Below are 13,020 nucleotides of genomic sequence, written 5' to 3' on the forward strand. Positions count from 1 at the left end.
TGCGAGGCCCTGGGTTCGATCCTCAGCACCACATAAATAAATAAAATAAAGATATTGTGTCCAACTACAACTAAAAAAATAAATAATTTTTTAAAAAAAGAAACCACATTGCACATTTATTTGTCAATTATACCTCAAAAAAGCTGGAAAAGTAATTTTGTCTTTAAAAAAATCATGTGACCTACCTACACAAACACCTCTGCCTTTGCCTAAAGGTGGGTGACACCAGCCCATTCCTGCTGCGGTTCTGGGCTGTGACACCAGAGATTGCTCAGATTCCACGGTCCCCAAGACCTCTTTAAGGCACTTGACAGGGTCCTAATCCTGAGCCCCCCCCCCCCCCCCCCCCCCGTGGCCTTTTACATACACTTGGAAATGCCAGTCTTTAGAAATGTAAAACAAAATGAATTCCTCACTCCTCCCTGCACCCACTTCCTCCTCCCATCCTGCCCGCTCCGCAGCCTCACAGTAGGAAGCACCCATTTCCCCACCCGGAGCCCGGCGCCCCCTGCCAGGGCCTTGACCTTCTGAGTTTGACTTATTTCACTTAACGAGCTGGTCTCTGGTTCCAGCCGTTTTCCTGCCAATGCCATAATTTCATTTTTCTCCTTACCTTTGCCTCCACTACCTCCGGCCTCCCGTCCCCCGAGGCCCCAGTCACCACACGCCCCTCTCCCCTCTCCCCAGGGTCAGGCTGCCCAGCACTGCAGGAGGCGTCGTGTCACCGCAGGACAGCTGTGTCCATCGCATTCTTCACCTGTCCTCCCAAGAACCTGGCAGGTCCCAGCACTTACCTATCTCCACGTGGGTTGACAGGCCACATGAAGAAACTGTCGGGCAGAGGAAGGCCAGCACGGCCAGCAGGCCAGACCACAGCCGGCCAGGGGACATGCTGCCGCTGCTCCGGGCTCCTGGGCTCACAGGAAGCTCCCCGCGGCCGCAGCCGGCACGGAGCCAGCGCTTCCCCGAGCAGGTCACTGACATGGAAACCGAGCGCCTTTCAAAATATTGTTTTCCAACGAAGCCAGCTGCTCGGCCACTGCTCAGCCTCAGCAGAACAGCAAACACACTGTCCACCTGGGAGGGGGGAATGGGAGCCAGTGAAACCCAAAAGCTTCCCACTGGAGGCCCCCATCCTCCACCCTGCGGGCCCTGCACTTCATTTTAACTGACGGTGGAGCAAAGTTGTCTCCAAACAGTTCTGGCTTCCTAAAAACAGACTCACCCACAGTCGCTCTTCTAGACAGCCTCACGTCCCGCAGGCGACTCGCGCATCCTTCGCACACATTTATCAGGCAGCCCTGCCTCCGGGGGGAGGGCTGGGAAAGCTTTTATGGTGATCAGCTGGAACTGGCTTCTCCCTCAGTATTTGGCAACTGATATTGACACTTGTGTGGGATTACACAAGTGCAGCCACTCCTGGCTCCTTCCTCTGGCTCTTAGGGCTCATCCAAGGCTGGTCGCAAGATCAGATTCCTGCATCCACTCAAAGACGCTGGTTCCACTTGGGAGTCAGAGGGGAGATGGGTAGAAGAGGGCCCAGAAACCAGGGTCTGGAAAATGCTAGGCTCAGAGTCTATCTGTCCTGGAGTAGAAAATCTATGGCACTTAGTCCAGGAGGGAAATTTAGGTCAAACTTTTCATGGGAATCTTAAAGGTCAAGTTATGCAGAGTATGTGTTAAAAGCAGGAGAGGAGCTTCTAGAAAGAGTGGGAGGGAATGGTATTCCCTCTCCTCACTTTGGGCTTGCCAATCAAGAGCTGGATGAGCCCAAGGTGGGACTGGTTTGCCAATAGCTGCTGTGCAACCTCAGCCAGGTGAAGAGGCCCCGGGAAGAGAGCACTGTACCCCTGGGGAGAGGGGCTTAGGCCACTGTTTATAACGACTTCTAGGCCACAAACAAACAGGTGTTGTCTTACTAAGAGTATTTTGTAAACCTAAGCCAACAATTTTTTTTTTTTTTAATTAGAAACTTCACAGTGAAAAACCAGCCTCTACCTCAGAGCAAAGCCTGTCCAAGGAAGGGACATCACCTTTGTCCTTGGAAAGACCCACAGAGCACTCCTAGGCACATTCCCACCCTGCTAAGTGGTTTATCTACAAATAACAGGAGAGATCTGCTGTGCCTGGTGTCCCTGACTCAGCCAGGCTAGGTGGGGACCCATAGCAGCCCCCTAGCAGCCACCAATCAGCATGAGACAGGGAAATACCTGGGATGCCAGATGACCCTCCCAGTGGTTTATGGTATTGGGAAACCATGTAGTTCAGCACATACACCCCTCTTGGCTTAAACCAATCAGTTCAAACGAATCCCCCTCTTGTAACCAATCACCCTACCCAACTTGTTCCCGCCAGTGAATGTGCTAATCATGTTTTAGAGTTGTTATTTGATTTTCCCGCGGTGTGTGATGATTTGCTAAGAGATGCTATGATGTATGTGAAGTCCCTGCCTTCCCCAAAGAGTGTTTAAAATTGCTGCAAACCCTGGGCTCAGGGCCTCTCAGCGTCACCAGTTGCTGTGTGCAGGGAGGACCGAGCTAGCTCGCAATAAACACCTCTTTGCTGTTTACGTTGATCTTGGTCTCTGGTGGTCTTTTGGGGGTCCCGAATTCAAGCATAACATATGGGGGTTCATCCAGGATCCCCCTAATAAGCCTACCCAGACACCCCGATCGAGAGGTAATGAAAACCCGGCCGGTAAGTAAAGGCATTGCTGATCTGTAAGTTTCTGTACTCTGGTTGCCTGCAGGTTCTGGTTCTGTGTCGTGTGGTCGGCAAAAGGTCCAGGTGGACACACCAAAGGGCAACCGAAGGGGTTTGTGGGAGACGTCCCCAGCCCCTTTCTGGGTTCTGAGTGGATTGCCTGTAGTAAAGTATTTTGTGAAGTATTTGGTAAAGTATTTTGTAGCTGATGGATCTGTGGTCCGCCTGAGCCTTTAGTTTCTGGGTAGCAATCCATGACACACTGCGAATTCTGTGGCCTCGCTGTGAATTTTGTGTTATGTGTGTTTGTTTCTATTGTCCTGTCCGTCTCCACCCCAACACCCTGGCAAGAGAACTAATCTCCCAGTCTGGGGTCGTCAGACCCAATCTGAGGGGGATGCTCCCCCAATCCTTTGTCTGAAGGGAAGGCCCCAGTTGGCTTGGGGCCAGTACCCACTTTCTTTTTTTGACAATCTGAAAAGGGAATCTGTGTCTTTGTGTCTCTTTGTGTGTCTTTTTGTCCGTGTCTCTGTTGAGTGTGATGGCATCGTTTTGCTTTGGACAGATGCAGAGTCCCAAGTTCCAATCTGCCTTAGATGTGTGGAGGTAACTTTAGCTAAATTTTAGCCTAAAAATGTCCCTAGTATGCTTCTCCCGTAAGGGACCAAAAGTCAATAGAACTGCCAGCTTTTCTGTTCTCACCTTTTACACCCCTTTTTAGCTGTGTTTTAAAGAAGTTTGATAAACTTTACTCCCCTTTGTTAAATGGGATTAGGGAAGCAATGTTTTTTTTTTGTTTGTTTGTTTTTCTTCCTGTAGTTGGCTTGAGTGCACCCACTGCAGAGGGAAGTGCCTGCTGGGGGATCTAAGAACTTTGATGCCTGGCTTTTTCTTTTTCTCAAAACCCTGTCCTCATTATTAAATTGGCATTAATTGGCTTTGAGGACAGAAACTGAGCTTTCAGTCACAAATTTTGGCACTTTAAAGGAGCCTCGCCCCTGCTTTCTTGGGGAGCCTAGCATCTGAACAACTGCATGCCGAGGATGTAAGATGAACTTTTTGGGAGCTGACTACTGAAAAGTTAGGAGATATGGAGAGTGCCTGGTGCCTGGGGTCGACCAAACCAGAGGAACTAATCCTGTAAGTAAAAGGAGGGACTGAGGGACTCCCAGCAGCTGCCGAAGCCATTTTGCTTTGGGGAACTCCCTCTTCCTTCCCTGCACTGTAAGGATTGCTCCATCTCTGTCTACTTAAAAAGAAGGGGACACCGAATGCAGTAAAGTCGCCACACGGAGACCCTTGATTTCACACCTCTGGCTGCCCCTGTGTGAGAACATCTGGTCCACTCCTAGGGACATCTATGGTGCCACTGATGTAGGAGTCATAATGGGAGTTAGAAACCTGGGGAGATTTTTCTCTTATCTGGTCTGTTTTAAAGGTTATTATAGATTGTTTCTTGGGGATGATCTTGGCTGAATGTGTGTCTAAAAGATGATTTTTTATTGTAACAATCTGGCATCTGAATGGGTTTTTGAAGCATTGCATAATCTTGCAGTTAAAAGTTGGGTTTAGGTAATTGTTTAGTTTATGATTTCAGATAGTTCATGCTGTTGTAGGGACAAATGAGGCAAGGCACCGAAGATAGCAGGAAACAGTTTTATTTGGCTGCAGCCAGGTTCAGAGGGCACAGCCTTTGCTGTAACCAATCAATCCCCTGAACCCCGAGTTCAGGGAGTTTCAGAGTTTTATACCCAGCGTGTAAGGGGAGGGGCTCAGAAGTTCACAGTCTGCAGAAGTTCACATAAACGCAGCTTTTTCTTTCACTGTTCTGGGCAAGTTAACTCTTCAAGGACAACCCCTGAGAAGGGGAGAGCTTCTTCTCCCCTCTCTTTCCTCCCCTGCCAGCTGTCACCATGGAGCCCAGTTGTAACTTATCTTAAAAATGTAGACATCCCTGTGAAGCCCAACTCAAGGCCAGAGGCTTGTTTGCACATTTTTTCAAAGTACTATACTGGATACGTTTGTGAAAACTAGTAAGGGGGTGTCCAGCACCTGGAGTGCTGGTATCTTCTCGGCCAGTGGCCAAGTAAACAGGGTGACATGAAAATAGGAAGTTTATCTACAGTGGACTCTTTTGCTGACAGTCCTAAAATCAGCCATGGTGAAGAGGGCTTTTCTGTGGAGAAAGGGGGTGCCACTTCAATGCTAGAGAACTTAAATATTTAGGATGGAAAATTAAAAAGCTCTACTTCCAAGTTGGCAAGTAACTCCCAATCATTTAGTTTTATTTTTTTTCATCAATTTTTGAACTGGGTAGCCGGGGAAGATTCACTAGGTGTACCAGCGCATTAATTTGGGCAAGGATAGTGAATTATGATATGGTATCTGTTCCCCTCAGTGTGTAGGATTTAGGAAAGGAAAGTGTTGAATTGGGACGTTGGTCTGGCTTATTGAAATGACATTGAATAGCAATAGTCTTGGGAATTTTTAAAGCTTAATTTTGGTAGTGTGTGGTTCTCTTTTGGAATTTTTTTCAGGTGATTTAATGTAACTTAATACTAACTTCAGAACAAAGGAAGTGGCTTAATGATCCTGAAGGAATTTCTTCTGATGGTAGCTTTTATATTATCAAGTAAGATCCTATTTTCAGTTTTGTGTGAGCAAGTTTTTCTAGTGTAGGAAGATGTAAAGGTATGAAATTTTGTGAATTGTATCTTAAACTTGTATCATAATTTTCAACATCCAAACCTGAAAATTGTGACTTATGGTTAAAATGCCTTAGGCATGAGGCTTCTCCTCAGAATTCCAGTTTTTCTTGCTCCTTCCAGACCTCAGGCAGGACTTAAGTTGAAATGCAATAGAAGAAGCCTGTGAGCTCAGTAGGAGACTGATCTGAGGCCCAAGGGGGGGAAAAATTAAAGGTGTCTTTTACCTGAACTCAAACTAGATTAAACCAAAAAGTAAATTGTATTGTATTTACTAATTACTGGCCAGTCATTTTTTCTAGGACTCTTGCTTTTTCTTAGATTCTGTATTTTTTTGAGCTCATGATTTTGATCCTACAGACCTAAGTTAATGTTTTTCTGATCAGTTCTATTTTTGATCAACTGTGGAGTTTTTTTAAACATTGCAATGGAGATTTCACCTGAGAAAAGCTACAAGGCCTTTACTATTGTGTATGTGTGCACACTTGTGTTATGTGTTGTATGTCTGTATGTGTGTGTCCATATATCCTGCAATGATATGACAATTGGCAGATATATGAGGAGCCTCATGAAATTTAAAAAAAAAATGGATCCAAATATCTTTGATTCACGTGATTTAAATGGTTCAATTTAAATTGGGTAAACAGATAAAAGTAAAGATGTCTTTAAAATTAAGCTTGTAAGTTTTTCCTAGGTGATAATAAAAAACTAATAAAATGTTGATGTCTATGAAATAATCTGCCTAAATTCAGAAATTTACAAGGATTTTTTCAAAATGTGAACAGAAAAGGAGGTTAACAGATGGAAAAGAGAAACTAGAAGGTTCTAGGTATGGATTTAATAGAGGGAAAATGTGTTTCTGGATAAGAGAGTCTATGTGATTAAGTAAATAAGAGGGTTTTAGTAAGTGATAAAGAAGGTCTGTGTAAGTTGGTTATATATGTAAGTTTTTTGAGCCAGTAATCTTAAAGAAATTAAACAGTTGGTTAAACAAGAACTGTTGTTTTAGAGAATTGTGCTATGTTATTTCTTTAAAAACTAAATTTGGTTAATATAAAAACATCAAGGTAATTGTGGTGCTATTAATGTGTTCATATCTTCCAGGTATACAAGTCTGTAAGGTAGAAGCTTTAAAAGAACATTATATCAAGCTGGTGTTCTAAAGTTGTATGGTAATTTTAGGCTTAAAAGAAAAACATGTTGGAGATTTATTTATATCATTTATGTTCTAAAACTGGACCTGTTATCAATAAGATATGTAAAGTTCTATGTTACTTTTTACACTAAGATACAATTTAAACATATTTTTAAGTTAATGAGAGCCTAATCTGTGTGAAGGTTGATATTGTAAAACAAAAAAGTACTTTGCTACTTTTCTACAAAAAGTTAAAAGCTTTCAGCCATTCTTTAATTATGTTTTAGATGTGATATTACATTGTGTTAGCTAATATTCATGTAAACTTGAGCAATAATTTATGTAGGCTTTATAAAATGATGTCTAAAAAGCAAAAATCAGCTTCAGAACTACAGTACTTAAGATTTATGAAGAACCCCGCCTTACCTGAGATAAGGCTCTGTGTCCCATCTCACAACATGTAAAAATGACTACGAAAGAAGTAGGCCAGATTTCAGTACATTTAAAATTGTGTCCAAAAGTTGGTTTTTGTCAAGATTACTAGGATCTCAAACAGGGGATTATAAGGTATAACTCTTCCAAAATTCAAGGTAGCTATTACATGAACTAAATATGTTTTTACTCTTGTTAATTTTATTTTTGTAGTTTTCTTAAAAATGGTCTAAAGATTGCCTTTTAATGTTTTGCAGAGGTACTGCTTTAAGAACACACAACCTGGGTTGATTTAAGATAATGAGTTATCACCTACAGGATAGAGAGATAGACAGGAAAGCCCAATACTCTTAATATAAGGCTGTTGAAATTTATTTGCTGGATGTTTAAGATTAAGTTTTAAAATTAAAGTTAAATTAAAAGGGCCGTGAAAACCAATATTTGGCTCTTGCCCTCTGAGTCAGTCTGAATCCAGGGAACAGGGGACATCTCTAAAGAGCTTTGCAATTCTGGGCCACATAACCTCCAGATCAGGGAGATTAATGAGACGGCTGGAGGACAGAAAGCCAATCAGTGCATTTGCTGTGAAGAGGAGGGTCATCAGAAAAGGGAGACATCCCTGATGCTTCCAAGGGAAGCCACATGGTTAAGCAAGGCCCGGACCCATCCTAGTGCAAATGGCACTAGCGGAACTGAGAAGCTGCTGTAAATTTCCCCCAGGACTCCCAGGAAAACTCAGCTGACTGTTAACAATAGATAGAAACAAAAGTCTGTTTGACTGCTTCATCTTAAACACTTAGCAAAGACAGTTAAAGCCAAAACATAGCTATTCCTGGGCATTTTAAATAATAATAATAGTTAAATGTAACTTCCAAGAATAAGTAAACTGGAGGCTATAAAAGAGATTCTTAGGCAGGAATGCCTGATAACTATCAAAAGGAACTGCCAGAGTAGTTTTTAGTTTAAAGCCTACAGCTATTTCTAACCTACACAGGTAGGTTTAGTGTTTGCTAGCATGATTATCCAGCCCTAAGTAACAGAATTAAAGGTTTCTCTATTAGACACAGAGGTCATACTAGTAAAAGGATTTTGCAAGATCGGATGACATTAAATTATTAAACTGTATCTTATGGGGAGGGACAACTGTAACACTAAAAGTTAAATGTTATGCTTACAGTCCTGGTAACTGGGGATGTTAAAGCCTGGTGAGGGAACTTCTATACAGTGACATGTTCCAGCTGCTGCAACACTTATTCAGTCCTCATGGTTTTTGTTTCTCTCATAGAAGCACCATCCCCAGATGACAACCTGTTTTTCCCCAACCAGACCTCAAATGGAGCTGACTTCTAAAAGGGGACTCACGTCCCCCACATCGCCCCCCATGTCACCGAGCCCCCTCATGTTCGACACCCCTTTTCAGCTCTGAAGCAGCCAGAACCAGCCATCGCCCCTTCTCCTTACAGCAATAAAGAGTTCCTAAAATTAGGGGGGAATGAAGCCAGAAATAGATAGACAGTGTAGTTAGGTAAATCGAGTCAGGTTGGATCTAGGAGGCCAATTTTGAGTGAGTCTGGGAAGTTGAAGATGGTCCCCTGAGATTACTGTTTACCAAGATGTAGAGCCTGCCCAAATAGGCCTCCAACTGAGGGAACCATGATTGGTTCCCAAGTTTCCAGACAAAGGGGGGAATGAAAAACCAGCCTCTATCTCAGAGCAAAGCCTGTCCAAGGAACGGACATCACCTTTGTCCTTGGAAAGACCCACAGAGCACTCCTAGGCACATTCCCACCCTGCTAAGTGGTTTATCTACAAATAATAGGAGAGATCTGCTGCCCCAGGTGTCCCAGACTCAGTCAGGCTAGGTGGGGACCCATAGCAATCCCCTAGCAGCCACCAATCAGCATGAGACAGGGAAATACCTGGGATGCCAGATGACCCTCCCAGCAGTTTATGGTGGTTAATAACGTGTTGGGAAACCATGCAACTCAGCACGAACACCCCTTTTGGCTTAAACCAATCAGTTCAAACGAATCCCCCTCTTGTAGTAACCAATCACCCCTACCCAACTTGTTCCCACCAGTGAATGTGCTAATCATGTTTTAGAGTTGTTATTTGATTTTCCCGCAGTGTGTGATGATTTGCTAAGAGATGCTATGATGTATGTGGGAGTCCCTGCCTTCCCCAAAGAATGTATAAAACTGCTGCAAACCCTGGGCTCGGGGCCTCCCAGCATCACCTGTTGGTGTGTGCGCACGGAGGACCGAGCTAGCTCACAATAAACACCTCTTTACTGCTTACATCCATCTTGGTCTCTGGTGGTCTTTGGGGGTCCCGAATTCTAGCATAACAACAGACAAATATAATTTCTAGCACTCTGCAAAATAACTGGCTTCCTGAACTGACACAGGTGTGCTGGGACAACCAGCTGGAGCTGAGAAGCCAGCTGGTGTCCTCCCCCCACCCTGCCCCCATCCACAGGCTGTGTGTGGTGTGTGGATTTCAAACCCTACCACCACAGAAGCCTTGGAGCCCCCCAACACACACACACACACACACACACACACACACACACACATTCCCCGCCTCCTGCAGCCTATGGGACTTTGGTAAGCTCAGCATCCAGTGGAGACCAATCATGGTAACAGTGGGTGGCTGCGGAGAGCAGCGGGGAAGGAAGTGATCTGCTCAGGCAGCAAATCTAAGCAGAGGAGACGGAGCCATCCTGAAGGCACCAGAGCAGAAACCAAAGAGATGCTAATCCCAAGCTTCCCATTACACACCATATGGACTTAAGGAATGACTTGATTAATATGAGCATTGAAACAGAGGGGTCACTCGCTCAGGGCAGCACCACGGCTGGGAGCGTGGGTGCTCCAGCCAGGCAGGCACCCCACCACTGAGCCAACCCACCCTTTTATTACTTTCCGAGAGAGGGTCTCTCTAATCACCCAGGCTGGCCTCCTCTTGCCTCAGCCTCCCCAGTAGCTGGGACCCCAGGTGTGTGCCACTGCACCTGGCTGGGAAATGGGCCCTAAGTGTCAATGTTGCTTGAGTTTTTATGAAGTTTGCATTCTTTGGTAGAAAACATCAACACTTTAATGTTAAGAGAAAGTTAGAACATAACTTGCAGAATTAAGGAAACTATATGACAAATGACAAGTATGTGTGACAAGGACAAGTACATAAGAAATATTTGTCTTCCTACTCCACATCCCCCCCCCCTGCTTTTGTTGTTGTTGTAGTTATTTTGTTTGGTACTGAGGGACTGAACCCAGGGAGCACTTTATCATGGAACACAACCCTTTTCATTTATTTATTTATTTATTTATTTTGGACGGGGTGGGGGGGTGCCCTACCTCTGAGCTTCTTTTTATTTTTTATTTTGAGATGGGGTCTAAGTTGCCCTGCACCTGGCTAAGTTGCTGAGGGTGGTCTTGAACTTGTAATCCTCCTGCCCCAGCCTCCTAAACAGCTGGGATTACAGGGCATGCACCACCTCACTGCTCTCTAAATTTTTTAAATACATAAATTTAATTTCTATATAAGCTCTCAGATCATAAACTTTGTGATGCCAAATTTTACATATAATTAACCAAATATGTGTGCTTGAGTGTGTGTGTGTGTGTGTGTGAATACTGAGGAGTAGGTAGTGGACATGGGTTTCATCTGGATCCCACTTTGCTACCTTCTTTCTCTCTGGGTGTCCTGTGCAAGTTAGCAACACTCTCTGAGCCTCCATCCCCTCATCTTCCATGGAGGTAAAGTAGGACCGCTCGTGGGTTGTGGTGAAGATCCCATGAGTAAATGTACGTACAGTGGTTGGGATGGAGCCTGAAACATCTCCCTTGTGGATTCTGTTGTTGCTGTGGGCAGGGCTGGGAGTGGAACCGGGGCTTCATGCTTGCTGGGCAACACCCCCAACCCATCTCTTGAACTTTTTTTAAATCAAGAAAAAAGTATTTCACAGGTAGATATTCAGCATAATATTTTTATAACAATTTAGATGTGATCATAGGGTAAAATTGGGTTAAGATTTTGAAGGAGCCGGGTGCCGTGGTTTGGGAGGCTGAGCACAGGAGGATCACGAGTTCAAAGCCAGCCTCAGCAAAAAGTGAGGTGCTAAACAACTCAGTGAGACCCTGAATCTAAGTAAAATACAAAAAAAAACCAGGGCTGGAGATGTGGCTCAGTAGTTGAATGCCCCAGAGTTCAATCCCTGGTATCCACTGCCCCCTGAAATTTTTTCTTTTTGAAGTGGTGGATCTCCTTGTGCACATAAATGAGACACAATTTTAATGTCCAGAAACCTTTGAGACAAAGCGGACAACTGCAGCTCACTTCTACTCTAGTCTCATAAGCTGCTGTCCTCACAGGGCCGGGAAGCACACCGGGAAGCCCACCAGTGAAGGCAGGCAGGAGGAATGGTGGTGCCCAGCTCAAGGGCAGGCTAAGAGAGAAGAAGGATGGATCATGTCCCTGTCGTCCAGTGACCTTGTGCTGCTGACCCTGGCAATCACACTCAGCCAGGCGCCAGGGCACCAGGGCTCCCGATAATACGCCAGGAGGAAACTGGCCCCACCCTGAACGGGCTTGTAGAGTTCCCTGAACATGGAACAGCAGGGGATCAGGGGAGGGCCACAGTGTGAGTCTCCCAGGCCCTGGGCACTGTGGCCTTTGTGGGTCCCTTCCTTCATAAATAAATAGAAAAAATATGTTTTATTGGCATAAAGATTAATGTATTACTATTCCACCCAAGTTCATTTATCTCCTTCAGATTTTAAAGTGAATTAAACATTCGGTATGCCTCAAAAATATTATGGGCACAAGGTGTCACACCGACTGTGCCTAGTGGGGAAGGGGACGCTCGTCAGAAACAGAGCCTTAACAAGACACGCAGAGCCAGGGGAGGTGGCGCACCCCTGTAATCCACGCGGCTGGGGAGGCTGCAGCAGGATGGCAAGGTGGAGGTCAGCCTGAGCAATTTAGACCCTGTCTCAAAATGAAATTTTAAAAAGGGCTGGGGATGTAACTCTGTGACAAAATGCCCCTGGCTTCAATCCCCAGTACCCAAACAAAACAAAAATAAAACCCAAGATGTGCTGCAATTGTATACAATGAATCAAAATGCATTCTGCTGTCATATATACCTAATTAAAATAAACAAATTAATTAATTTTAAAAAATAAAACCCATAAAACAAACAAGCAGACTAATTTTGAATGGGAGACTCACCAATTGACTTCCTCTGGGCTTCAGTTGACTTGAGGCCTGAAAGTGAACGATTTCCCCAGGGGAAACTGACTGTCCGTAGCGCGCCCTCTGCAGGCAGAACCTGTGAACTACCAGCTCCCCAGACCCGAAAGAGCTGCTGGAGGCTATTCCTACTAGGGCTACCACTCCCCAATTCCTTCAATGAAATGCAGAGAAATGGTGAACCCGCACGCCCACGATTTCACTAGGCTGTTACAATTTCTTCCAGATGTGCCTGGCACGAAACTGAGTGGCTGTGATGCAGCACAAAGTCAATAGTCAAAGCACTGTCTCGGATTTTGCAAACAAGAATACAATATCCTAGAAATAGGTGAAGAGTTCGCATGCTCCGGAAAAGCCAGCAAGACACCGGCAACTCAGTAGTAGTGAGCACCGGGGACATGATGACCCTAGCGACCTTAAAATCAATGCACAGAGTCGGGCTTCAACTGTACTCACCTATTCTGAGTATAGACTTGTATTTTTACTTTTATCCTCATTAAGGTTTAAGCCTTCTTGCTGCTTCTGAGTCTTAGGTCCAAGTCTAATTTCTGAAAGGAGGAAGACTGCTGTCTAAAGATGACTAATACACTCAATCCTTACAACCTTAATGGATTCCCTTTTTAAAATTATTTATGTATTTATTTGGTACTGGGGACTGAACCCAGGGGCATTTCACCACTGAGATACATCTGCAACTCTTTTTATTTTTTATTTTGAGACAGGGTCTCATTAAATTGCTGAGGCTGGCCTTTAATTGGTAACCCTCCTGCTTCAGCCTCTTGAGTCGCTGGG

The 13,020-nt window shown here is 44.7% G+C and overlaps 1 protein-coding gene across 2 annotated transcripts in view; it reads right to left on the reverse strand.

Annotated features, from left to right (window-relative positions):
- Nucleotides 1-12,316, reverse strand: part of Gpld1 (glycosylphosphatidylinositol specific phospholipase D1) — a 55,329-nt gene extending 43,013 nt beyond the window's left edge. Inside the window, exons 1-2 of one of the 2 annotated variants that reach the window (XM_077109703.1) lie at nt 12,208-12,316; nt 795-1,077 (exon numbers count right to left, since the gene is read on the reverse strand). In XM_077109703.1, coding sequence (XP_076965818.1) covers nt 795-984 — 190 coding nt within the window. In that variant the 5' untranslated portion in view covers nt 985-1,077; nt 12,208-12,316. Of the gene's footprint in view, nt 1-794; nt 1,078-1,225; nt 1,293-12,207 lie in introns of those variants that run through there. The other variant, XM_076859260.2, reaches the window with a different exon arrangement.
- Nucleotides 12,317-13,020: the final 704 nt, after the last annotated feature.

Source organism: Callospermophilus lateralis, chromosome 6 (genome assembly GCF_048772815.1).
Source record: "Callospermophilus lateralis isolate mCalLat2 chromosome 6, mCalLat2.hap1, whole genome shotgun sequence".
Classification (NCBI taxonomy): domain Eukaryota; kingdom Metazoa; phylum Chordata; class Mammalia; order Rodentia; family Sciuridae; genus Callospermophilus; species Callospermophilus lateralis.